The 26,400-nt window shown below is 48.3% G+C and overlaps 10 protein-coding genes and 1 non-coding gene across 11 annotated transcripts; 5 read left to right on the top strand and 6 right to left on the bottom strand.

Annotated features, from left to right (window-relative positions):
• Positions 1-725: 725 nt before the first annotated feature.
• RhiXN_04750 (TPR-2 domain-containing protein) lies at positions 726-2,417 on the top strand (the record flags this gene model as incomplete). The annotated part of the gene is made up of 5 exons (XM_043324566.1): positions 726-785; positions 839-1,489; positions 1,545-1,810; positions 1,860-1,986; positions 2,037-2,417. 5 exons carry the CDS (start codon positions 726-728, stop codon positions 2,415-2,417), a joined length of 1,485 nt encoding a protein of 494 aa, XP_043176985.1.
• Positions 2,418-3,127: 710 nt separating this feature from the next.
• On the top strand, positions 3,128-4,116 carry RhiXN_04749 (CHAT domain protein; the record flags this gene model as incomplete). The annotated part of the gene is made up of 2 exons (XM_043324565.1): positions 3,128-3,272; positions 3,323-4,116. The coding sequence occupies 2 exons, from the start codon at positions 3,128-3,130 to the stop codon at positions 4,114-4,116; spliced, it is 939 nt and encodes a 312-aa protein (XP_043176984.1).
• Positions 4,117-4,793: 677 nt separating this feature from the next.
• Positions 4,794-6,348, bottom strand: RhiXN_04748 (terpene synthase; the record flags this gene model as incomplete). The annotated part of the gene is made up of 8 exons (XM_043324564.1): positions 4,794-4,891; positions 4,947-5,211; positions 5,270-5,394; positions 5,451-5,632; positions 5,691-5,824; positions 5,876-6,006; positions 6,065-6,253; positions 6,333-6,348. The coding sequence occupies 8 exons, from the start codon at positions 6,346-6,348 to the stop codon at positions 4,794-4,796; spliced, it is 1,140 nt and encodes a 379-aa protein (XP_043176983.1).
• Positions 6,349-8,144: 1,796 nt separating this feature from the next.
• On the bottom strand, positions 8,145-8,470 carry RhiXN_04747 (uncharacterized protein; the record flags this gene model as incomplete). The annotated part of the gene is made up of 2 exons (XM_043324563.1): positions 8,145-8,248; positions 8,305-8,470. The coding sequence occupies 2 exons, from the start codon at positions 8,468-8,470 to the stop codon at positions 8,145-8,147; spliced, it is 270 nt and encodes an 89-aa protein (XP_043176982.1).
• A 1,204-nt stretch (positions 8,471-9,674) lies between these two features.
• RhiXN_04746 (uncharacterized protein) lies at positions 9,675-10,267 on the top strand (the record flags this gene model as incomplete). Its single annotated transcript, XM_043324562.1, has 2 exons — positions 9,675-10,208; positions 10,265-10,267. 2 exons carry the CDS (start codon positions 9,675-9,677, stop codon positions 10,265-10,267), a joined length of 537 nt encoding a protein of 178 aa, XP_043176981.1.
• A 1,618-nt stretch (positions 10,268-11,885) lies between these two features.
• RhiXN_04745 (uncharacterized protein) lies at positions 11,886-14,088 on the bottom strand (the record flags this gene model as incomplete). The annotated part of the gene is made up of 3 exons (XM_043324561.1): positions 11,886-12,365; positions 12,415-13,570; positions 13,622-14,088. The coding sequence occupies 3 exons, from the start codon at positions 14,086-14,088 to the stop codon at positions 11,886-11,888; spliced, it is 2,103 nt and encodes a 700-aa protein (XP_043176980.1).
• A 2,942-nt stretch (positions 14,089-17,030) lies between these two features.
• On the bottom strand, positions 17,031-17,994 carry RhiXN_04744 (uncharacterized protein; the record flags this gene model as incomplete). Its single annotated transcript, XM_043324560.1, has 2 exons — positions 17,031-17,633; positions 17,686-17,994. The coding sequence occupies 2 exons, from the start codon at positions 17,992-17,994 to the stop codon at positions 17,031-17,033; spliced, it is 912 nt and encodes a 303-aa protein (XP_043176979.1).
• Positions 17,995-18,598: 604 nt separating this feature from the next.
• On the bottom strand, positions 18,599-18,680 carry RhiXN_12356. The gene has a single exon. It is a non-coding gene; the product is annotated as a tRNA-Tyr (tRNA).
• Positions 18,681-18,797: 117 nt separating this feature from the next.
• RhiXN_04743 (microtubule-associated protein CRIPT protein) lies at positions 18,798-19,207 on the top strand (the record flags this gene model as incomplete). Its single annotated transcript, XM_043324559.1, has 3 exons — positions 18,798-18,821; positions 18,882-19,071; positions 19,125-19,207. The coding sequence occupies 3 exons, from the start codon at positions 18,798-18,800 to the stop codon at positions 19,205-19,207; spliced, it is 297 nt and encodes a 98-aa protein (XP_043176978.1).
• A 101-nt stretch (positions 19,208-19,308) lies between these two features.
• RhiXN_04742 (PfkB family carbohydrate kinase) lies at positions 19,309-20,772 on the bottom strand (the record flags this gene model as incomplete). The annotated part of the gene is made up of 10 exons (XM_043324558.1): positions 19,309-19,319; positions 19,373-19,427; positions 19,478-19,608; positions 19,658-19,793; positions 19,859-19,972; positions 20,031-20,159; positions 20,213-20,348; positions 20,402-20,472; positions 20,533-20,605; positions 20,663-20,772. 10 exons carry the CDS (start codon positions 20,770-20,772, stop codon positions 19,309-19,311), a joined length of 966 nt encoding a protein of 321 aa, XP_043176977.1.
• An 827-nt stretch (positions 20,773-21,599) lies between these two features.
• Positions 21,600-24,667, top strand: RhiXN_04741 (peroxisomal targeting signal 2 receptor; the record flags this gene model as incomplete). The annotated part of the gene is made up of 13 exons (XM_043324557.1): positions 21,600-21,807; positions 21,866-22,034; positions 22,099-22,254; positions 22,313-22,794; positions 22,854-22,876; positions 22,926-22,960; positions 23,342-23,416; positions 23,508-23,750; positions 23,806-23,917; positions 24,001-24,009; positions 24,078-24,114; positions 24,190-24,608; positions 24,662-24,667. 13 exons carry the CDS (start codon positions 21,600-21,602, stop codon positions 24,665-24,667), a joined length of 1,974 nt encoding a protein of 657 aa, XP_043176976.1.
• Positions 24,668-26,400: the final 1,733 nt, after the last annotated feature.

The raw sequence follows: 26,400 nt of genomic DNA, 5'->3' as shown, positions 1-26,400 counted from the left end.
TGGCGAGCGGAGGTAGCTTATACCGTCTCACTAAGCATCGATAAAATAGGTGAAATATGATTTTACCAGCATCGTGCTGTTTGGCCCACGAGGCAGGAACACGCTTTAGATCCGAACTCACTGGCTAGCCTAGCCGAGTTGGTAAGCCCTCAACCACGAAGTAGTACTTGTTGATTAACTCAGTGCGCCTACGTCGTTGTGTCAAGGGTTTAGAAATTTATAGCTTGATATAAGTACTGACTTGTACTACCATTGGGAAGAATTTAAAACTAATAAAATCATCCAACCGAAAGGGAGTAACGACTTCCTATATCCAGGCAATGTTTGTAAGTGAGATTTTGCTGCCCCATATCGGGCGAATAGCTAACTGAGGGACACAGGGTAGGATTAAAAGCGCGTTGGATTTTGCTGCCCCATATCGGGCGAATAGCTAACTGAGGGACACAGGGTAGGATTAAAAGCGCGTTGATGCGTGTCTTATGTGGTCTCAGAAAGAAGGAAAGCGCACAAACGGGGACGGTTGGGTACCAGTTTTCAAATAGACAGTCGAGGTAGTATCTAAGCATTTGAGAAATGGTTTGACCGAACACTTGTGCCTGATTCGAACTCCGGAAGGTCGTAAGAACATTTACGTATACTATGGGAAGTCCACCTCGATCACTTTCGGCGCTTCGGAAGGTTGGAAGACATTGAGGGTGGTCGAATACGCGACTCTTGCACTAAATATGACCCCCGAGGTGACCCAGACTTACCGCGGCGACACGCTGCGCTCGGAGTCTCATACAGTGATCGTTATCGGCGCTTAGGCGAACTTCCTGACCTTGAAAAAGCCATAGAGTGTTTGTCTCGTGCGCTCGAACTCACACCGGAGGGCCATCCGGATTTGCCCCGTCGTCATGCTGATCTAGGGGCGTCATATGGCGATCGATATCGGCGCCTAGGCGTGCTTGCTGACCTTGACAAGGCGATTGAATGGGATTCTAGTGCACTCGATCTGACTCCCGAGGACCACCCAGACTTGTCACGCCGGCACGCTGCTCTAGGAGCGTCATACGGTGACCGATATCGACGTCAGGGCGAACTCGAGGACCTCAAAAAGGTAGTCGAATATAACTCTCGCGCACTCGCCCTCACTCCCGATGGTCACTCAGAGATGCCATCTCGACATGCCGCCCTAGGAGCCTCATATAGCGATCGATACCGACGCCTGGGAGACCTTGTTGACCTCGAAGAGTCGATCAAATGTGAGCATCGCGCACTGGCACTTACTCCCGATGGCCACCCAGAGTTGCAATTCCGGCATTCTGCTCTAGGAGCGTCATATAGCGATCGTTATCGACGCTTGGGCGAGCTCACCGACCTCGAGAAAACAATCGAATGTTTATCTTGTGCACTCAAGCTTACTCCCCAGGGTCACCCGGTACTACCACGCCGACATGCTGATCTGGGAGCCTCATATACTGACCGATATCGGCGCCTGGAGAGCTCGGTGACCTCGAAAAATCAATTGAATTCAATTCTCACGCACTCACCTCATCCTGAAGGACACTGATTTGCCACGCCGCTATGCTGATTTAGGAGTATCGCACATTGACCGATACCAACGCTTGGGAGAGCTCGATGACATGGACAAAGCGATCGAGTATGGGACCAAGGCACTCCATCTTACTCCTAACGGCCACCCACACCTGCAAATGCGCCATGCAACTCTTGGGGTTTCTTATGGCGATCGTTATCGACGCATGGGTAAAATAACCGACCTCGACAACGCAGTTGAACACTTCTTCGTGCCCTCAACTTACTCCAGAGGGTCATTCAGATTTGCCATCCCGATATGCTGATCTAGGGAGTTCATACAGCGACCGATACCGACGCCTGGGCGAGCTTACTGACCTCGAGAATCCATCAAATGTAATTCTTGTGCGCTCAAGCTTGCCCCCGAAGGCCATCCGCATCTCCCGCGTGGCATACCGACCTAGGAGGGGTGTATAGTGATCGATATCGACGCCTAGGTAAACTTGCTGATCTCGAGAAAGCACTTGAGTGCAGGTCTATTGCTCTTGAACTCACTCCCGAGGGTCACACACTTTGCACGCCGACATGCTGATCTAGGAGCATCATACACCGATAGGTATCGACACCTGGATGAACCTGCTGACCTTGAAAAGGCAATTGAACTGGACTCTCGTGCACTTTCACTTACCCCTGAAGGTCACCCAGACTTACCACGCCGGTATGCTGCTCTGGGGGTGTCATATGGGGATCGATACGAACGCATAGGTGCACTCTCCGATCTCGACAAAGCAATCGAATGTCACTCCAACGCACTTAGCCTGACTCCCGATGGTCATCCGCATTTATCTTCGCGACACTACAATTGGGCCACTTCATACCATTACCGATATCAGCACACATGATCTTTCACATTTGAAAGTATCTCTTGATTCCTTCAGAAAAGCTTCCCAACTTCTGAATGGCGCACCGCGTGATGTATTTAACCATGCTCTCAATTGGGCGAAGCTCGCATCTAAACATAGCTATCTTAACTGTATCGAAGCGTTTCGTGCGACAATAGGGCTTCTGCCTCATTTCATCTGGCTTGGCACTACTGCTTCTCAGAGATATCATGACCTATTGTCAGCAAAGAGTGTCGGCGTACGAGCTGCTTCTGCTGCTATTTTGTCGTCGAGTACAGCTTAGCACTTGAGTGGCTTGAGCATGCACGATGTGTTGTTTGGAACCAAAGTCTTATGCTTCGTTCTCCACTAGAAAGCCTCGAATTGTCTCATCCAGAACTTGCAATTCAACTCCGCTCGGTTTCTCACCAGCTACACCATGCAAATTCAGAATCCCCATCTCACTCAAGTTCGGTCTCTGCGGATCGCCATCGTCTGGCTATTGAATATAACGATCTAGTGGCCGAAACACGCAAAATGCCGAGCTTTGAAGACTTTCTCCGCCCAGTGAGCGATAGTTTAAATCGGGCCGCTCGATTCGGACCCATCGTCACTGTGAATTGCGAAGAAACCCGTTGTGACGCACTTTGGTCATACCTGAATGCAATGAAATTATTCATGTTCCGCTCCCCGACTTTAATTGGAACAAGGCTCAGCATACCTACTCTGAAATGGAAAAGTCGATAAGGAATAAGCAATCGATCGAACGGGGAGTTGAGCGCCGGCCCGTACAAGAGGAAGAAGTGGATTTCAAAAATGTCTTGGCAGACCTCTGGTACAGCGTTGTGAAGCCAGTACTAGATTTCTTAGGATATGGTACGTTTGGCCAACCCATACGATTGGTATCTTGCTGAATATGCTTTGAGAGAAGAACGTTGATGAAACCGAAAATATGATCCGGCATGTAACATGGTGTCCTACTGGTGCATTGTCTTTCCTGCCATTGCATGCCGCCGGCGATTATGATCGGCCACGATCGCGAGTGTTTGACTACGTTATATCCTCCTACACCCCTACTCTTACTGCTCTACTCTCGTCAGTTCCCCGTACATTGAGCAGTTCCCGAGTACTTGTCATCGGGCAAGATGCCACGCCAGGTCACCAACCATTACCAGGAACTGCCAAGGAGCTCGAGTACGTTGTAAGCCATATAAAAGGGAGGGTCGAGTACTTGGAGCTATTTGGAGATCAAGCAACCACAACAACCGTGCTCGAAGCGATGGAACAACACGAATGGGTTCACCTCGCTTGCCATGCTCACCAGAACGTTCAGGACCCAACTGATAGCGGATTCTTTCTCCATGACGGCACCTTGGATCTGGCCTCGATCAACCAAAGATCGTTCAAAAGCAAAGGTCTGGCGTTCCTCTCGGCTTGTCAGACAGCGACGGGCGACGAGAAACTTCCTGACGAAGCTATTCACCTTGCTTCAGGCATGCTGATGGCTGGATACTCAAGCGTTATCGCCACGATGTGGTCGGTATATGATGAAGATGCACCCCTAGTAGCCGATAGGGTATATGCGCAGCTGATGAAAGACAGAAGGATTGGAAATGGAGAAGCAGGGAAGGCTCTACATGATGCGATTGCAGAGTTGCGACGCAAGGTTGGAGAAAAGGAGTTTAGCCGATGGGTACCTTATATCCATGTAGGCTCATAGCTTTGTACGGAAAACTGATGTAGGTTTAGATCAAACCATACCACGTAGCTATGCTAGCTAAATTTGTTGAATTTACTACTTTTCTCGAGGAGCTCTTGCATCACTTGTTGAGCGAGTTCACAGAGAGCAAGCTCAAATTACCGCACAACATGCAATTCTGCAACCGTAAATACCACCATACAAAGCGATCCGAGCTTCCTCTCTAGGGAGCCTAGGAACGCGTAGCATAAGTTTGGGGGGGTATTGTATTTGTCACATGGAACCATATTGTCCTGGATTCCCCATTCAGAGCGAGATGCACTGAAAGTGGCCGAGCGCACTGAAATGTGCTTGTGCTTCGACTCCAGCGCTCCACAATCCATATCACCAACAGAGCCATCGGTCGCCCCTAAACTCCATGACATATAAACGAGCCCTACCAGGAAGGCATAGTGCATAGGAACCCGGAGCCTCCATTCGGTAGAGGCTCGCTGCAAACATGAGGTTGATCACGGGACCGTGGGTAATGATGGGTATGACTGCATCTTGCGATTTAGAAAATGAATGTAGAATTCCCAAAAGATTATTGACTAATTATATAGAAATGATAAGAAAATACATAAAACATACACACCGATCCTATACACGATACGCATACATACGCCGAACACAAAATTCCAACGTATCCAATAACTGTTTCAAGCTTCAACATGTAAAGGCGCGTCTAGCGCAATTGGAGCTACGAGTTTCACAACGCCCGTCTCTTTTACTTTCTTCGCTTCATCGCCAAAATAGCCTTTCAGACTAATTAGCATAGTACTCGCATTGGGGGTGAACAAAGGACTACTTACGAGGTGTAATAAATGACCAATCGATGAATCCCTGGACAAAGTACTCGATCCCTTGAATATACCGAGCAGCTTGTTCATCTAGGCCAGGCCCAAATTTCGGCAGCTTATTCTTGGTAGCAACGTATTCATCCACACGGTCGCGTATACGCTGATCTACGTATGCGATGGCATCCTCTACCCCGAGGTCCATATGCTCCATCGCGACGTCCATATGCTCCATCGCGACGCTTACAAAGTTGTGCACATCACCCCGTGCAAACTCGACCTGTGAGGCGCGTTAATGAGGCGGAGTTTTATGAAAAAGCTCTTTGACTGCGACTAACCGGGAATGAATAAATATCGTTGGCCCAGTTTAATATGTCGCTTCCAGCAATACCTAACTCTATCACTACAGAGTTGTTGGCCACCTCATCTGGGAGATTGAGCTCGAGTGTGTACTCAAGCACGGCTGTGCGTCACGAGCTACTTAGTGACACTCTATCAAAGAATGTTACATGTACTCACCCAAAGCTGTCATCATTGCAGACGCCTCCCTTCGGTGTTGAATATACTCATTAACAGTCGGGATTCGTTCGGTGGACTTGTTGACTTGTTGCTCTAAAGACCTTTGAGTATATTGATCCGTTGCATCAATGAAGCGTCGGAGCGTTCCATCACCTCCGTCTTGGCGCATACGATGGAAACAGCTACAAGAAGTGAGCATATGAGTTGGTGAACAGATGAACTCGTAGGAAGTCTTCCTACCTTTGGAGCACTGCAGCAACTTTGAACTTTGGGGGAGGAGTGCTTGGATCCCGAAGTACCTTCATGGTAACATCAACAGCATTTTTCATCCTTTGGATATTATTAAGAGCTCCTCGATCAATCATGTCGTCAAACTTTATTCTCTCGTCAGTGATTGGCTATTGGCGGCTTTCATCTCGACTCACTGAGAAGAGCCATAGCACTAGTTCTATGGCAGTGCGCAAGTGTGGAAAGTCAGCGTCGGCAAAGCACAGGGCGCTCATCAATCCAAAGTCATAATCGAAGAAGCGCTGGCGTTTAGACCCGGTATGAATCCCTTTTCAGATGAAACAGGTATAAGTAAATAGCGTGTACATATTTGGTGAAAGATATACCATAAGTATCGAAGCTTTCGTAAGCCTCGTGCGCTGCTGGAAGGTGATGGGGATTGTGTTTGAGAGCAAAGACCTTGCCGGTATATGCTCGGATATCAGGCAAACATATTGAGAAGGCAAACTTGTCGAGGTGACAAGGCGGGGCTGAGGAAACTGTGCCATTATAGAAGCTGAACAGAAGTTGGGAAGCTGTAGGAAGCAGTGAGCTGGAGTGGTGAAAGTAAGCCCACTATCACCCCGAGTTTTATAGTCCAAGCGACACTCATACAAGATGGAATACGCATTATTTGAGCGCTTGGACTCCGATTATGCCGGCCATTTTCTCGACAGAGCGGCGCGGTGCTCCTTGGGACCAATGGATAGCGTGGTAGATCGCGTAAAGCGCCCGAGGTCCATCAACGGATTCGGACGGAATAGGCCGGCTCTAGAGTGCCACTGTGACCCCCGGCCACAACGGAATCTGAGCGGGGTCAGTGGAGGGGCTCTGAGGCTGTACGAAGCGTCTTGGATGTTGGGGACAGGCAGCAAGCGCCCATTTCGTTTTCATAGATTTACACGAACGTGACCTGGATATGGCTGCGGCAACGCATCACAAACTTGAATCTGTAGTTGGCGCTGGCATATCTGAACATATACTTGTAAAGGCACAAAATAAATATAGTTAAATATAGCTTAGCCATAATGTCTTTTTCTTCCCTCCCGAGAAATCTCACGAAATTCCCTGGTACACAGAGTGGCGAGGTCCTGCACAACCTGAATCATGGGGTTCGCAAGAATACGCATCTTCACGATCGTCGTACATACCGTTCGTGCCCAAGTACCACTCTACCGGTTTGGTGACGTTAAGGGCCGCGTATCCTATCCACTCGGATAGCTGTACGGGATGCACAACACTAGACTTGATAAGCTGGGTGGTACCGGAGAAATTGGTCCGAGCGGCAACGATGGCCCGGAGGCAAAAATCTAAAATGTAGTATTTACGGCGAGGGTCCCCGGCGACCGATGTGCGCTAAATTCACACATAGGATTATCTAGATCGAGGTGAGAGTTGCAGGGCAAACATGATGGCCGGCAAGTTCGGGTTTGACCATTTAATAAATGAACACAGATTTCAAAGTTTCGCAAGAGCCAAAGATGCTCTGGACATCTATAGTTAATGAATATAGTCCGATCAATGAAGTGTCCTTTGGCTAGACACCTGACCCAATCGACTCGAGCTGTACGTCTGGAGTCCACTTGGGATCATTCGTTGTCATGTATAAATTTATGAGCGCCTTCAAGTCGGCAGCTAAGTATTATTAAGTATCCGGGCCAAACAACGTTCTGGACAACTGTCTCATGGACCAGCTGCAGTCACAGATAGTCGTGGAACGAGTGGAGCACGTAATATTAGTTTACTAATGACCGCCTTCTGGGTCGGGGCAAAGCGCCGAGGCAGGACACGGATGCTGACTCAGCGATCGCAATTTGAGCCGAGCAAGATATCCAGCCTCAAGAATTATAATTCCTATTTTGGTTGGGAAATACCAATGATTTGTCCAATTATATGTAATGGTTAAGGGAAGACTGGTACATGGAGACGCAAGGGAGGCTCATGGGCCGGGTGGGCGGACCAGAAAGGTCGGAAGTTGTGTATAACTGCCGACGCGGGTAGTACTGAGCACGATATGGGTCATGTGTCGGTCAGAGGCCACAGGTGACTGGTATATATCCTGGCGAATAACCTCTTGTCGTGACTCTACGCGGGCGACGAGCCACGCCGTTGATTAGAGGTATAAGGCGAACTTTGAGTAGACATCAATCGAAAAACTCTGCGTCTCGTTTCAGGGCCGGATAAATGCGCATGTAGATACGTTAGATTGACACAGCTTACTACATCACAACTTATAAACTTAGACATATATAGCGTCATAACGGCTCTGAATCGAATTCCACTCGGTGATAATGCTTTGCTTCATGGCTGTCCGTTTATTATAGCCTGTTTGATCTTGTAGGTTAGTTCCGGGTGTTTTTGTCATTAAGGTCTTACCTAACCGCCTGATAAATGTCAAATTAATTTCTTAAAATAGCATAAATGCCACTAAGACTCTATGGAGTCTAGCGAGTATTCTGGGAATCGTGGGTATTTTACCACGCCCAAAAGCTTCCACAATATTGGTAGAGTATAGAGCAATCGTGGAGAATCTATGGATCAAGTATATATAGGCTATTCATTAAAAAAAGTTAGCTCGTAAGTGCACCGGTGGTCGGGGGCGTTCTTTGTTCCTTGGAAGGCTGGCCCCGCGCGACTTCGCAGGCCTTGAGAGCCTTGTTAGGGCTAGAAGCAGTGCTCTGGCGGAGAATTTGAGTCTTGCCGACAACGACCATCTGACTCATGTCATCCACTGTTCCCATCAATATCGACATTGTTTTATCTCCTAAGTATTGGAAAGGAGTTGATAGGATATCGTTTTTGGATCCCTGGTCAGATTATAGATTGCGAGTTGTGGACCACCCAGCAACGGGGCACACAACTGGGACTTTACCAGAGTGTCGCGGAATGAGGCATAGCGGTGTTCATGTGTCAAGGTCATGGGTCTCAGGAACCATATACAGTAGCAGCGGTGATTCGCGCCCTCAAACAGGGCCGAATTCCGAACGGTGAGGTCAAAGTCCCTAGGGTTCGGGGTACTCACCATCGCACAACCTTCCATTCATTCAGAGCAGCCCCAATACCCACCTACCACAACGTCCCAGCCATTATAACCTACTGTATCGCTCTTGCCTACTCCTGTTAATATCCTGCTCTTTTATTACACAGTACAAGTAGATTGTCATGGGATTCCCCTTTGGCAGGCCAGAAGTTGTCACCCGAGAGCAAGTTGAGAGACCGAGGAATTTTGTATCATACTATGAAGCGAGTCACAAACTCTATTAGCCACGACATTGCTCTTCCACTTGCGATGAGGTTTCATGACTTATGGCTAGACCCCGATTGTCCGGTCCGGCAATGGTATCAACTAAATTCCTCAAGTCCGTTCATCTACAAAGTTCACTTCAATTCAACATTGCAGAAATACAAGGGGGCCATTATTTCACGAGTATCTACTCGTTCTACTTGACAACGGAGATGTATGTCGTATTGAAAGAATGGGCGAGGGATCTCGCAACGGCGCCATTAAACCTGTTGGATGCATAGCACACGACATCATACAGTGGTTCCCTGCCCCCAGTTATTGGGATAGTGCTGAATCTAAAGAGCCGAACGAATCATCTGCCAAGTGGATTTTGCACGCTCTTTTGACGTACTCGACGTACTAGCATATGCTATAGCATCCAATGCCCGAACATGCTCTAGATACACACTGCAGCGATATAACTGCTACTTCCTGTGCTTGACCATCTTGGCAGTACTTGTTCGTCGGGTAGGAGAATGGGAAGGATTACTAACTACAGACTTAGCCTGGTGTATATTGTTGACCTATCGATTGATTCGCTTCGGTTCAAAACCTCTGGGGAGTTGAATTCATTCCAGCACGCTAGCTTAAATATGCGACCTCCTCCAAAAAAATGACCCAGTTTCATCAAAGCCAAAGCCTCAAAGATCCGGGTTTGTTAAATTTCAGTACCAATGCGAAAATCGGCGCCAGACTCCGAGGGACCTCGTACTGGAGCCTGTGGGTCGTCGCCTACCTTCGAAATCACAGCAAGTTGGCGTAGGAATGTCTCGAGGGCCTTATGGATGGACGACCTCGATTTTGAAGCTCTGAGTTCGTCGCACTATGCTTGCATCGAAGATGCAACCAACGAGTTGTTCTCCTCTAATGACCCTCTCGCGAATCAGTTGGCCTTTGCGCTGAAATATGAATACAACGAAGCGAACTCCCGTGCATTATTCAAGCTCAGCTCAAAGCCAAAATTTGCGAAAAAGGTCAGCCTTGTGCTTCAGGCTCGTGTAAAGAAACAACTTTATACGAGACTTCACCTGCTAGCCTACGGTGGGTTACAACAGACTAGGCGGGAATCTAGAATTCCTTTGAAGTTGAATGCTCGTTCATGGATTTGCGCGTTTGGTATTTATCTCGCCATTAAGCTGCAGCACAGGAGGCAAGGCGTAAATACCAAGCTGGAACCAGCTCCTACTAGCGCTAGCATTTCAAGGCAAGTGAAGTTCCACATTATTACGATACCTACCCGTAGCTGAGTCATTCCACAGCAAAGTAAGGGGTATATTGCAATCCAATCATGAACCGAGGCCTACTTACAAGACTTGCCGCTATCTTTATCTTGCCGAGAAAGAGTCTCAGAAGATGACTACACCCACTCCACATGGATTCAAGGGACCTGGGACACAATTAAAGCTATGGCAGAAATTGAAGTTGCCTGCCAACTTACATGTGATTATTCGGTCGCGAGGGGCACTGGCAGTGATTCAGAAAAAATTCTTGTCTTTATGGTTACGATGACCCGCGAGACGTGGATCTCATGCTTGGACATCGGCTTAGGGTTTGAAATGGCCGAGTCTGCGCTGTCCTCATTAGCTCCAAATGCGAGAAAATTCATATGTATGTAACCACAAATTGATTTGACCTGACTGAAGTTGAAAAAATGTTTGAACTGTAGACTACAAATGGTAGAAATCGGAGGTCTCGGTTGACGAGTTTCATAACCATACTCGGGCTCGCATTCATTCCCATGCAGAGCGTGTAGGATCGGCACAACTTGCTACGTCGCAGCTGGTAGAACTGGACATATGCGAGGCTATGACGGAGGTCTGGAGAAGATTGCCTCGCGGTTATGGAGGATTGTTTGATAGTTGACTGAGACAATGTGTGTGTGCCTTTGCAAGACAACAGAAATATCGAGATCCAAATTATTACGCCAAGGTATTCCAGCTTGAGCTCTCTCAGTTCACACATGAGTACGGGCAAAATTTGTACCAGACTCATGAGCACCTGGAAGCATTACATAGATAAGATAGCGTGAGGTCGTAAGGACCTGACGTCGAAGGGTGAGGCTGGAGGTAGTAGCGGGACTTATGAGACGAGCCGAATGACTTGCAAGAGTCTCGTATTCGAAAAACAAGAATAGAGTTCTATCTACATGAAGGGGGGGGGGGTTATATCCCAATGGTTATGTTTGTATCTGTGTGTCTAATGAAACGAGTCGAGAGAGCGATGAGATAAGCGAAAAGTAAGTAGTGGCGGTGCCGCATATGTGGATGCGCTGCGCCCGCCTCACAGATAGCGAGGCTCGACCGCGAATGACAGCCAAGATAAGCCAAGTCAGTAGTATTAGTAGCCACGTTAATCAATAATCGTAGCCGCACTGGCTCAAGTCTTCGACCTTGGCAAACACGCTTGCCCAGGGACATCACCTTGTTCCTTCCTGTGTCCCGCTCATTCCATTTCTGATTCCATGGCCACCACGCATCCTGTCTTCCGCCAAGCAAACCCCCCCCCCCCAGCCCCCCTTCCCCCTCACCACGTATCTAGATCTTTCACAAGAAAAGAACCCATCACGTGCTCCTCCAATCCCATTCCATCACATACACCACACAACACATAACCTTAACACATAATGCTATACCTCTACGACATCATATACATCATCAAAATAATAGATAAGACGAACAAAGTCAACCGACCAGTCAGACAAAAAGAGAAAAGCGAGAACGTAGAATTGGAAAGGCGTCGTAAAAAAGCAAGCAAGAGTGTGCGCATATAAATACTGTACTATGTTTAACCAGTTCAACGAGTGCGGCGATGAGATGAGTGAAAGCGAGGAGAAAACAAAAATGAAGAAAAAGGGAGGATGGAGGGAGAAGATGCACGTATAAATTTTATGATTCCTCCTCGCCCTCGACTACAACACCCACATCCGCCGACACGACCCTCCGCACATCGATTCCCAAGTCCACTTTTCGCCTCCTTCCCCCAACTTCAGAAATCACCGCCTTGAGCTCATTCACAACTTCCCAGTTCCCATCGACCGGTTTCGAAGGAACAGTCTGAGAGACCGCACGACGAGCCGCGATCCTCTCCGCACGCGTCATGGTCGATTTGGGCCGAAGTCGAGTCGGGATATCTTCCGTATCAGCTTCGAAAACTTGTTCGATTCCCGGAGCGGGCAACGACGACGCCGAGGTGCCCAACAGCAAATAAGCAGACGCGTCGTCGGATCGGACATGTGCAGACTCGATCTCGTCCCGCTCTTCGACCGATTTTTCCGAGTTCATCGAGTGTCGTCGGAACGGGGTTAAATCTTCGCTCGTCGGGCTCGAGGGACTCGCGTCCAGAGCTGGCACGTCGCTGTCCTCCTCCTGGGTCTGTTGGGCCCGTTCGAGCGGGGGTGCGTTGAGACTTGATCACCGCGCGCGCTCGTTCGAGTTGTCGGAGCGCGGTACCGAGTTCGCGGCGGATGGATTCCAGCTTGGATTCCTCGTCTTCCAACATATTTCCGTCTCCTACCGACGCGACGAGTTCATTAGCCCTCGTAACCGCGCTTCCCAGCTCCTTGACGCATAGATCAAACCTCTCCCGCGGCCTGAGAGTCGGCGCAAACCCAAATCCGGCCGAGACGGGGGTGACGACCGCGGCGGTGACCGATCGGTCCGAGCTAAAGCTCACGATGCGCTGTTTAATATCTGACATATTCTCGACCGCACCCGATAGACGGCTGGCCGAATCTTCGAGTCCGGCCGAGAGCAGGCCGAGTACGGAACGGACGTCTTCCCAGTATTCAGAATCTCCGTCTGTGAATCGGAGCGCGAGCAAGTGAGCAGCCGTGTGTCTCCTGCTTGCGCGCGCAGCGTTGAGAGCATGTCGTAGCGCGGTCAGGGATGTAGTTTGGATTTGGGACGACTTTCGAAGTGTGGACAGTGCCGCAGATCCAAACGTCGAAGGCGCCAGTCTGGGCGAACCTACGTCTCGTCCAGGGCTCTTGAACGCAAGGGGAGATCCAAGAGGAACTAGTCGTCTCGGGGGAGTTTTTGGCCCCGCCGCCTCGGAGTCAGAGGCGAAATGAGGGAGGGGGGCGAGCTTTTCGCTCTCTTCGCCGCCAATGTCGGATTCGATCGTCGAGATGTCTTCGAGCGAGCCGGGTGTGGGCGTAGGGAGACGAGAACGACGAAGGCTGGCGCTGGTTCTGCGTCGGCCGATTCCAAGTGTGGAATAGGACCCACTCGCGCTGAACTTCCCTCCTGAGTTAGGGGTACTGGTTAGCCCTGGGCTCCAGGTACTGCGTTTGTGTTCTATGATTGAGGGAGGGGGAGAAGGCGACGGGCCTCTCGGGCCAGATCCGATACTCGCATATCGCGCATGATGGCGAATTCGAACGGGGGGTGGAGAAGCAGGAGGACCGTACATGGCAGCCAAGGGCGCCAACGCCGCGGGCGATGTGAGAGGACCAAACAACGAACGAAGCGTATCAGTCGTAGATGTCGCGGTATTAAGTTCTGACGTAATGGCAATACGAAGGGCGGAGGTTGATGGGCGTGGTGATTGGGGTGAGGAAGCGTAAAACATGCTGCGCCCGAAATTAGTAAATGAACAGTCACAGTTGTGATAATTTGCTCACTTGCGCTCCTCGTTCTCCAAGAGCGCCATGGCCTCGGATACTAGAGTGTCCCAGACAGTGGCGGCCTGAACGCACTTGTCTAGTGCGGTGAGCATGACGGGTGCTGGATCGTCTTCCCACTCGCTGAGCCAGCCGGTACTACGTAGCTTTCCGCATGCCGCGGCGAGGAAGCGGCGGGCGTGGTGTTCAGGGGCAATGTTGGTCAGATGGGCGACTCCTGCGCCGAGGGCAATGATAGATGCCGGAATAATGCCGGATGCGATAAATACAGCACCGACAAGAATAGCAGCTGCGATTGGCCAGGCGTGTATGGGTGCTACTGGCTCGTTGTCTGATTGATGTTTAGGAAGGGCGGGAGGGGGAGTCGAACCGCTGGCAGTAGTTTGGCCGAGCAAGGGTGAGAGAATAATTGCATGGGTAAATCGCTCGGCAAATTCGCGGTGTGCGTTCTGCCGCGAAAAGAGCATTATAGACTGGTACAGATGCTGGAACATGGCGGGGATAGAGAGAAAAGAGAAAATAAATGAGGTTATTATAATGGCCGCAACGTGCCCAACACATGTCACTCACGCGCACTAGGTTTATCAGGGGCTCCACCAGCTCTATTGTCGAAGGCAAGTGTATATCGCTCGTGTCTTCGCTCTCGTTGGCCACTGGGCTGTCCCGCCAGGTACACACAGAGTGACTGCCTGTTCCCCCGCCTCGTCTGCTCACGTCAGCATCATCACACAGCTCCACAGATGTCATAGCACACCTTTCAGATATTCCCCCAATGGGTGTTGGTCGTATACGGCTTGAGCCATAGGTCGTTGCAAATATAGTTCCAGGTACTGGGTATTGGTATCAACTGGCAGTGCTGCTGCTGCGGCCGCACCTCCGTTTTTTGCCAATCGAGTTCGCAAATAGAACCGAATGGGTTAAATAAGCTTAGTATTAAGTAGGATAAAGAGCGTGGTGTGTTTATATCAGACAAGGTGTGCGGTCTGCTCTGCTAGTCACTTGGGGCGGTCGTCGCAGGAACAATGTCCAAACACGCCCCACGTGCCATGCTTCTTCATCTCGGCGCTTTTCAGGCCTCCATACACATGTGATTTAACTTGCTCATTTCGGTTTCGACCTGACCGAGTTTAAATGACAGTTTTCCATTTTTGTATTTCTCTCGTGCCTGCCTCGTCGGCCCGTAACCTGTACAGTGCAGTCCATGTGAGACACACCCGCGCGAGCCGCTCTGTCTATATGCCCCGGCCAGCCTCCGTCACCACTCGGAACCCAACCCGAAATTCCTCCATGGCTTACGTTCCTACCAACCAAACCAAACCAACAACCATCAATCAAACACGCATTGCTTCGTATACCCCATCCACGCAAAAACAAAAAAAGAAAACTTACGTCTGAATGCCACACCTCTTTGCTCATGATCACCTACAACCTCCCTCAAAGCTTCGCACAAGACTTCCAATTGCGTCTTGGTGCTCTGTTCTCCGCTCCGGGATTCATAGTCTTCTAAAAACGAATTGCATAGTGCGTGCATATGAGGCGCTTGTACCGTTTGAGACGAGAGGGGCTGGATGTTTAAAGGCGTCGAAAGACGGTCTTGTGCTGCACTCATCGTTGGATACAGAGTCCAGAGGTGGTCGATCGGTCCAAGGAAATTTGTGGGGTAAGAATATGGTTATGTAATAAAGGCTACTCTGTGGCTGTGGTGGGCTTCTTGATCAAATTCCCGTTTCTCCACGCGCACCCATCCAACCACATGTCCAGAGCCTGGACTTTAGCATACTGGAGGCGACTTGACTTTTTCATTGTACGTAAAACGCGTATGCGTATCTCATTTTGTCATGCACACGCATACATGTGATTTGCATTACTCTGCGCGAGGCGGTCACGTTGTCGGGATCAGCGTTTCGAGGTGCCGTTCTTTGGTCGAGAGTGCTGGTCAGCCTTGATTATCGGGGGTGAGGCCTCCTTAATAAAATGTACCAAGAGGCAGAGTGCTGGAAACTGTGAGGCCTAAGTCCAACTATGACTGTCATTCACCGTACTTTTGCGATCGATGATATGGGGCACTGGCCCATGACTTGAAATGATGGTTGTGTCGAATTTTACACGATCAGCGTGAATGGTATATCCATGTGCAATGCTAAGGTGCTTCGGCCTTCAGGCAGTGGTCAGCGATACTCTGAAGGGTAGGGGGCGCCGGTGCTCAGCAACAAGGCCGCCCGGTAGTTAGACGACGAGCTTTACATTAGCGACATAATAACCCAAGCTCCCTCACTATGGTCAAAGCCCTGGAGACCTTGCCCGAAAATCCGTACTTTTGGGTACACTGTACTTAGGGAGGGAGGGGCCGGGGGGTTATAGAACGAAAACCTATTTCATCAGCCTGTTTGCCCCACAGTCTCATATCAGCGGGTGCGGACCTCCCATCGATATCTCAAAAAATGAATGCCGAAAATCAAGCAAGTCAAAGCTCACATGAGGGTCGATTTGGCCTTGATAACCATCTCAGGCGAAACGCTGTTTTAGTCGAGATATGTAACAATGATAAGGCCTTGGACATCCCTAATACTACGCTTTAAAATGCTGTTACGGCTCAATATCTTTTTTGGACTGGATCCGGTTTCTTGAACAGCCAGGGCAGTGGCTAGCCAGTTGATGACAGACATGTATCAATCGATATCAGTACAAATGACAAACGTGCTCAAAACTAAACTGCAGCTCACCGCGATATTCGATCTATCCCATTCTTCCCGCGGCCTTGGCCACTGTGATATTGGAAAAAACGACCATCTTTTGTAGCCTATTGGTGCATTTTCAGGTTTGCAATCGAATACCTGAGCTCTCCCGGTGAGCAACCCTTAACATTGATACAAAAAAGGTTTAATGACTTAATTAATAAGTAGAGGGGCCCAGGAATTACTTTTTAATTAGCCACAGATGTCCAGTAACTGTATACGTTAACCGGGAAACCACATTGCCAAGTACTCCAGCCCAAAAATAGGATGGGACACAAAGGCTCATGAATGTAGTTGGATATCAAACAATACAGATCTTCTGCTGACTCTGAGCGCGCTCGTGTGGGAAGCTAACATGAGCAACTATCCACAACACCAATTATGAACGTCTTGTGGTATGCTCTGTGCTAAGATGGCTCTGAGATCTTGGATTGAAACTCCGCTCCTGCATGGCACCGGAGAGGCGGTAGCCCTCTGGAAGCACCAGATCTGATACGTTACATTTATCCAATAATTGAGACAATTTCTAACTTAATGTATACAGTCATGGTTGTTCAATACTTCCAGTATATCCCTTCTATATGTTATACACCTGTGGATCAGCCACTAAGTGATCTGTGCGAAAACTCAATCTATCCGGTTGATATCTGACGCTTAGCTAATATCTGTAGCTATTACCACGACAGATACCCTGACCCAACCGCACTAGACTCTACATTGGCCTTATTGATCAGTGGCAGTCGCTCCTCGTCGTATCCGCTTGGGCTGCCAGATATGCGCATGATAGGTGTAATCTCCGGTGCAAGCTCCACCCGCTTTCGCCGCTCACGACCTTCTATGTACGTGGCACACTCGCACATGGCCACAGTGAACACCAGGAAGAGGAAGGTGATAGCATTCGGAATAATTGCAACTGCAATGTACTCTCCGTTACGAATCGTCAAGCTCTCTCCTGGTCCATGAACGATCATGGCCACTAGCCCTGATAGGGATGCAAATGACGAATAAGTGGCCAGGATAGCCGGGAGCGCCATTACAAATGCAACAGGACGAACTGGCTGCCCTTTAAACAATTTACCTACGGCTAAACGACCAATGAGCTCATCGGATGATCCTCCAGCAGAGATAGTCATGTAGGTAATAATGATAAGGCCTTGGAGCGACATCCCTAATGCCCCACTGTAAAATGCTGTTACAACCCAATATATGCTGTTTGGATCGGGTCCGGTTTCTTGAATAGCCAGCGCAGTGGCACTAGTCGCTGTAATAACGGACATCTATTGATTGATTTCAGTACAGACGACACATGCACTTAAACCCGGAGCCCACTGCGATGTTCAGTCTGTCCCATTCTTCCTGTTGCTTTTGGCGCATTGTTTTAGTACTATTGGCATCTCCCCTATCCGAGAACGTCTTTGGTTGCGACCATGCTTGTATGTCAGAGTTGGAAGCAACGTCCCTAAAGTACGTAAGGCGCTCCAAGTATTTATTAGGAAATCCGAGCGCGATAATGCAAATGACAACCCATAGACATTGATAGAGCAATGAGACTAGTCTCGTAGTATCCCAACTCCATAGAATACGGTCGATAGAAGCGGTCATAATAATGCAGTTGAATTTGAGAGAATCGGGCACCATGTGGGTTAGATGAGCGGAAATCATTTGGTTTCTTCCACTTTATATACCAACATGCAGTTAAACTCCGCTACATCCGTACAGACAAAGGCACCCCATTTCTCATACCAAAAGGCGGAGTTCATTGCAATTGCGACTTAGTAACTGACATTCTTTGTGAAACTCTAGGCGGCTTGCTGTTACGGCAATTTAAATGCGAACTTTGTGTTCCCAAAAAGGAATCTGTTAGTCTAGGTCGTCCTAGCGCTTCAACTTGAATTCTTTGTCCGAGTTCATGAAATTACCGACTCCTAATACAAACAAACAATAGCCTTTCCAATAATGCATTGTCGAATGGAATACATTTCATGACAGGCAAGCCCAATAGTACCCTATCAACGTTTCATAAATCCTAGCCTCTATTCACTTATTCAATTCCAATAATTCAAATCGTAGTCTCTGCTCATAAATAATGTGTAATCTGATAATCTGTTCGTAATATATAAAAAAGCTGACATTCAAATCTAGAGATAAATCTAGCTTAGCGACTAAACACGAAAGCCAACTATCTCCCTGCTCACACCAATCATCATGGGTACTTGGGGGATCAACAGAAAGCAAAAAATAATCCCTTGAATCGGAATCGAACCGATGGCCTCAAGATGGCTTCCAATTACAGTCTTGCGCTCTTCCAGCTGAGCTACCAAGGGGATGTGAGAGAAATTCTGTGTAATCTTCTAACAAGAAGTTCACGTGACACCGGATGAAGTAAGAATATGCTTCGTCGTGGCTGTGCAGGTATATCCAACAGCTTGTCCTAAACGACGATGGTGTGTCAGAAATGTACCAAGGTAAACTTTGATTTCCACAGTCATACGATGTTGAAAAATGCATACTAATTTATAATACAGAAATTGTCCAAAGTCGCAGCACCGGATCCATTTGCACCAAGCTCCTCATCTCGTAAAGTTGGCGAGAACAAGCTCTTGACAGCCCGCAACGTGGGCGGAGCTGGTTCGTCGAAGCGGTATCAGCCGTACCAGAACAAATGCAAAGATTGCAAGAGCTCAGTGACACAAAATGGGGCCAAATACTGCCATGGTAAGCGTACCTCGACACACTCTTCGCAACCGCTTAACGCCACTTGTTTCCAGGATGCGCGTACAAGAAAGGGATATGTTCAATTTGCGGGAAACAGGTTCTCGATACAAAGGGATACGTTATGTCTAGCAAGTAATGGATGCAGGTCTCGGGTATGATAACACTGTTCCGATGGTTGTATGTATTTTATTCACAATTAAAGGTGTATTTCTAAACATGATATGGGTGACCGCCAGCTCAGAGTCGGCCTACGAGCAAGACATTAAGCTCGAGTACCAGCCCTTATTTCATCGCACCGTACCTTTCCATCCTTTCTCTCCCTGCTCGCCGAACTTAGCTGTATATGCCGAACCGATCTACAAGTGCCGTTAGTCATCTGTCGTCCATTCAATCCACAACCACATACCTCGCCAACCATATCACCTGTTATAACCCCGCGACCTAACTTTTCGAATGCTATATGACTTACTGCACGCGTTAGAATTGAGGCGCCTGCGGCCGCAAGGAGAGGAACACGGTGCTCTGGGATCTTCTCGCCTATTTGCTATAAGTAGGTAATACTAAATAGTACAATTTCTACGAATACCTTGTGCATCCCCCTCGTCAAGGCCGCCCTCAACATATGATTTACCCCATGCAAGGAATGTACCAGTCATTCCAGACAATAGATCACCTTGACCCCCACACCGTTTTAATCCCCCGGGCTCCTTAATTTCCTCAACCTGTACGTGAAGAACGATGTCAATATTGTCTACTGCGGACAAGTGAGCTGCGGATGTGATCATACTTGGTCACCCGACACTATCAAGTCAGTCGGTCCCTTTTGGATAATCGTTACCCCTCCAAGCGCTTTTGACAATAGCGGCGCAAATGAAGAGGGTTCGCCCTTGGTGTCGACTTTCTGCGCTCGAAATGAAGAAAATTACTTTAACAAAGTGGCCATGTTTAGAATTACACACCAGTGCTTCACACAATCGTTTGAATTCTACTACGTTAGGCGTAAGGACCGCCCGATCGTTACCCTTGACTACCTCTGGTTCATTCTGAACAAGGTAGAGACCATCTGCGTCGATAACCACGTACATTCCCTTTGTTTAAGGCGAGTGAATATAACAGACTTATCGGCCTCGTCTTGACATACCTTTTCTCTGGCCATTTGGAGAGCAACTTTAGCGGCATTTTGCATGTGTTTGTCTCGCCCCAGGCCCGGGCCAATAACAAGCACATGCAGTCGGGATACAATTGACTCGAGCTTCGACCTAATACTGTCAGGTGTGCTGAGCGCATCATTTGAGCATAAGGGTTTTGAGGAGTGATCGCATACACCTACTCGCGCTCGTTTAGTATAGGATGAACGATTAAATCTGGCGAGTAGGTTTTAATCCCAGCGCCGGCTCCAGGCTCACAAATAACGTGAGATAAGTCACAGCCCTGTGTGTAATTCGGTTATTTCCTTCGAACCGGATTGAGACAAAAAGAAAAACACACAAGACGTAGAGCCGAGATGGATGCAAAATAGGGTGCACCTGTATAACTTGGATAAACGGCTACTATTTTAGCACCAAAATCAGTTTTATATATTTTCACTCACTCCTGCGATCCCCCAATTACTCCGACACGTCCTGCTTGTCCTTTATGAAGCTTGGGCGAGAGGGGAGGAATGATCTGCTTAATTTGTTCCAAGAGTGGTTTGTTCGCCATGTTGCGTATCGCGGTCCTAAGCATCAACTGTACGTCCCAAGAAATTGAGCACGATGTGCGTCCTTGGCAGTGTCACTGACATCATGATTGTCATTCCCCTCATTTCATAATACCCTCGGTCCCGTGATTTGGGTGACACAGGTCAGAAGCTAAATTCCAAACACGGTCTAATCGCTTTTTGTTAGCATCTATCTCCAACGACCATCTTCGAATGTCAACGCTCCAATCTTCGGAGAGAGCATACAGCCAACCTGGAAATCACACCTGTTGCTGTGTCGTTCGAAGAGCCAGCTCGCTTAGTGGAAATACGGTATTCTTAGACTCCGGGGTAAGGTACAACCGTGGCCCAAGATAACCCCTATCCACGTTCGAGACTCGACCCCTCCCGAGTAATCGGCCGCTACAGTATTCTACCAGAGTAGATGGTACCTCTTGATAACTTATATGATTGCAATGATTATTTGACAACTTCAAGAATCTCGACTGCGCCGCGTGTGTTTCTGCTGTTCTGGTCGTTATGTGGCCTTTCCTATGTCCTGCCACCCGCAGCTCCACACTCTGGATGGCTTTGTTATTTGGTCTTGGCGCGAACATATAAAAAGGGGTTCGCGCATACTTCTCAAGTCACAACTAGACTCCGTGTGCCTTCTTAGTTTTGCTCCCCATATCGAAATAAATTATTCTTACTTGGCTTCGAAAGCCTTTACGTTCCGCCTTTGTTTGTCTCTGCGCTCACTTAAATTTCACCCTCTTGTCTGGTACACTTTCTTTGCTTCCAACTACCACACCACATTCAACTCGACCACATTTTCAACAACAACTAAACAATGGTACATTTCTCCTGGCTGGCGCTCTCACTTTCAGTCGCTGGTATCGTATCAGCTTCGGGCGCAATCTACGAGGATGGAACCCGGATGCTCAAACACCGTCGTGTCTCGCGTTCAAGCCTCCATCATCGTACCCCCGGACTTGCTCGACGCGCAGGCGCCAAGCATACAAAATCGCAGACAACTACTTTGGCGATAATTTCTTCGAGTGAGTGGACTCTCCCCCCCTCCTGCTCATTTATCGATCAAGGGCTAATGTGTTTGAGTAAGTGGATGGGACTTTTTCAGTGAATCTGACCCAACCAATGGAAATGTCAACTATCTCACTAAATCGGACGCATTCTCCAAGAAACTTGCTTATGTCCAGGATAATGGTACGGTAATTATGAAAGTTGACGATACCACCTGGGTTTCGTCCGGGGGTAATCGAAACTCGTGAGTTCTCCATGATCAATATGTCTATTTTTAGAACACGAGATTTACCATGGGTTTTATTTAGCGTTCGTATCGCCTCGTCCAAGTCTTATACACAGGGCTTATTTGTCCTGGATGTCGAACGATGCCTCATGGTTGTGGTGTTTGGCCCGCTTGGTGGACCGTTGGGCCCTCGTGGCCCAACGGTGGAGAAATTGATATTCTCGAGGGCGTTCATAATGTGAGTGGAGATCGCAAAGCTACTCCTTCAAGCCCTTAATTTATCATATATTAGCAAGAATCAAATCAAATGACTCTTCATACGTCCTCGGGATGCACCCTCGACACTGGCCTCCTGAAGCTCAAGACATCGACATTCTCTCCAAGAATTGCGATGCAGCAGTAAATTCCAATGCTGGATGCGCATTCCTAGACTCGGACAAAGCCTCTTACGGTTCCGGGCTCAATGCGGCAGGTGGTGGCGCCTATGCAATGCTTTGGGACGACGAGGGTATTTCGATTTGGTTCTTCCCCCGCAGCAAAATGCCTTCGGACATCCAGAACCTCAAATCCAAAACCAATGCCACAGCTGACCCGTCGACATGGGGAACCCCAAAGGCGCACTGGACCTCATCGAGCTGCTCTACCACCAATTTTTTCAACTCGCACAGTATTGTTTTCGATACGACTCTTTGCGGTGATTGGGCCGGTGCCACCTACTCATCAGCTGGATGCCCTGGTACTTGTGCGGACCGGTTGAAAGACCCGGCTAACTTCAAGGGTGAGTTGCGGGCTGTGCTGTGCAGGTTGCGTACGGAATGTTGACGTTAGTTACTGTAGATGCCGTCTGGAAGATCAACTCTGTTACGGTCTTCAAATAAGTAGAAATACTATGGCTGTACCTGTTTCTAGAATTCGTTCGATAGATCCATACCAGCTGGACTCGTGTATGTAGTGCATTAATATTTGCAATTGTATAGATATGTCTCAAGTTAAATCATTTGTGGGTGAATCGCTCTTGCGACCCCGTGTGATGAAACACATTAATATTTTCCTGTGGCTAAATTTTTGTGGCTTCTTAATTTTATTAGAGATTTAACAGTTTTCAGACCGAGTGCAGGTGCTCGGCGTCACGCGCTTCCGGTAACTCGGTACGGTCGAGCCGGATGAGCGAAGATTTACTAAGCGCCGAAGGGATTGCATCTTACCACAGCATCCTTTCCTGGGTTTCTGCGGGATTCTATGCCTGATTGAAGAGTAATATCCAACAGTAAGCAACAAATTATATATATTATGACTGGTTACTGACCCATTTGATTAATCCATAGGCGTGAAACCATCTCTGGCCCCGATATACGAGCCCAAACCAACGTGGACCCGATTGGACCTGATAGCGATTCGTTGTAAGTGGTCCGTATCCATGGGTTGGGTATAGGCCAAGCGCGTGTCCAAGCCATAGGAGTATTTATACTTATACGTCATCTCATTTCTCAGCAATTTCCCCTCTGTCTCCTACCATGTCCGAATCTACCAACCAAATTGCATCGTTGCGCACAAAGCCATTCGCCCACCACTCGGTCGCTTTCTCCCTTTTCATCCCAAGTTACTTGCACTTGCTTCGTCCGCCAATTACGGTCTTGTTGGTAATGGTCGGCTGCATGTAGTGTCCCAGGGTCATCCTCCGGCACCAACTGGAGCAGGTGGATTCGATGCGAGCACTCTGAGAATCGACAGAGCGTAAGTATTGCATCTATCGCCCCTTTCCCTATCAATTTAACATTCTTATCTATAGATACCGCACCCAGGATGGTCTGTACGACCTCGCTTGGTCCGAGCTGCACGAGAACCAAATTGTCACCGCATCAGGAGATGGGTCGCTTCGTCTTTGGGATATCACTATGACAGTAAGTGTCGCCATTCTATTTTCTACCCAACCCTCCCGGACTTATTGGATCTAAAGTTATCTCGTATTCGGTACTGCGTTTAGGATCTTCCCGTACGTGTGTGGCACGAGCACGTGAAAGAAGTCTACAGTGTCGATTGGTCGAACCTGCGTAAGGATAGATTCGTATCAAGCAGCTGGGACGGGACTGTGAAAGTGGTGAGTAGCTTGAATCATAGATACGTATCATGCAATACAAATGATTAAGCATTGGTTGGCTTTTGTTGAATCTAGTGGACACCTATGAACGGAGCATCCATCCAAACTATTCCGGCCCATTCTTCTTGTGTCTACCAGGCCTCTTCTCCCCTCATACTCCAGACATTCTCGCGACGGCTTCAACTGATGGTACAATGCGTTTGTTCGATCTTCGTGTTCCCCTGCATAGTCTTCAGCCTGCTGCCAACCCCAATGCCCCAACTCTTCCGTTAAGCTCAACGCCACTCGCTCGGCCGTCACTTACCATTCCAGCGCACGGAACAGAAATACTCAGCCTGGATTGGAACAAGTACCGTCCCTGGGTTCTGGCCAGTTCAAGTGTCGACAAGTCGGTCAAAATCTGGGATGCCCGGCAAATCCAATCGAACCCTACAGGGGAACAGGGGCTAGTTGGGGGTACGTGCGAGATTGATCTCTTGGGGCATGAATATGCGGTAAGAAAGGTGCAATGGAGCCCACATCGGGCCGATTTGTTAGCGACGGCTAGTTATGATATGACATGCCGAGTGTAAGTGGCATCGTCTTGACCTCTATGCAGTCAGTACTTGGTAACACTCTATCTATCAGATGGTCAACGAATGTGACACTTGGTCGGCCCCCACTCTTGGCGATCCATGACCTGCACACCGAGTTTGTGGTGGGGTGCGCGTGGAGCTTGTTTGAAGAGGGTGTCATTGCAAGCTGTGGTTGGGACTGTGCGTTGAACATCTTTGCGCCAAAGTAATGGATGTATTTGGAAGTACATGTAGTGGTAAGTCTAGGCTTAAAGCCTTAGCTTTCGGTCATACTTACAAAGCCTTTCCGTATCTACTGTTCCCTAGAAACTGTAGTAACTATATCACGATATAATACCATCACATATATGCTATGTACTGGCTCCTAACGCCGCCTATCGATCAGCGTCGGCGAGAGTTCCTTTTATCGCTACCGGAGAGCTGACCATATGCGCGGCGGATGAAACTTGGCTCGACTATTCCTATGGAAAGAACGTGGTCAGTACGTGTACTAGACCAAATCCTAATCTACTTCTCGCAACGATGATCGTTTCAGAACCCAAAACCATCCACCATCATATCCTCTGGTGATGATCGTAGCCCCTATTCTCATCATATCGATCCGATCTCGGGATAATATAACATACCCAATTCTCCACTTACTCAACACGATGTTGGGGGTCTGTTATTAATCCAGCGACGTAGGACTAAAAACGGTAGCTAAGCGTCCGGTAACCTTGGTCTGAAACACTTGGTATAATTACCTGTCGGGTTCAAACGTTAATTCAGTTAATGAAGTCCGTAGGCGCCCAACCAATCCCTGCGAATTGGCCCGCCATTGAGTCTGATGAAACAGATACTTGGAAAGTTGAGGTTTGTTGATGTTTCATTTTGCCTCCATTGGCACAGGAATTATTAGTTCTAACTAGGACGGAAAAACTTAATATGGGGATGATTCTTCAGCAATGAATTGAGCGCCAGCGTGCGCATATAGCAATAGGAGTGATGCTCAACGTTGGTCTTATAGATTCCAAGCACGAATCAGGGAAGTCTTGAAGATCGAAGTGATCAGGATTGAGTATATCCAGTCTCCTGGCGCACATGCTCACGTTACGCTTTCATGTCATCGCAATCTACAAGGCGTGATGATCATTCATGGGAAAGCGGTATCCATACAGTAGCTATGTAGGGCAAGGTTAATATGGATAACAAATATCATATATGGTGAGATTGGCGCTTTGCTAGCCGATCTGCTTTTCACACCCAATGGGATCACACACGTTCAGTTTCCTTGGGAATAAAACAAGCTAGTCCTGGTAGCAAAGGGGTTGAACGCTTTGCGTTCTACTAGATATACTTAGTCAACTAGAACACGATAATAATATACAATTCTTTGAATAAAGTTGATTGAGGTGCCGTACTTGCCGAATCACATAGCCGTTAGCGGTTACTAACGTGGCTAAGCGTAGCCGAATCTGCGGAAATTGGCCAGTCGAGTCAACAAGTGGCGAATAGTGACATGTCCGGCATACACAATGATTTCAGGAGACTTCAAGAAATCCCATCATCATTCTGTCGACTTGAATTGAGGACTCAGGAAATTGGCGTCGTTTTTCCGGACTGTAAAATGAAAATGACCCTTGTGTAGACCAGGGTTAGTCATACTGATAGGCATAATACCATTTTCAGGTATATTTGATATCCGACCTCCCTTAATCAGCCATTACAAGCG

This window comes from Rhizoctonia solani, chromosome 2, assembly GCF_016906535.1.
Source record: "Rhizoctonia solani chromosome 2, complete sequence".
Taxonomy (NCBI): domain Eukaryota; kingdom Fungi; phylum Basidiomycota; class Agaricomycetes; order Cantharellales; family Ceratobasidiaceae; genus Rhizoctonia; species Rhizoctonia solani.
The sequence above is the reverse complement of the archived record's forward strand: the minus strand, read 5'-3'. Positions and strand labels throughout refer to the sequence as shown.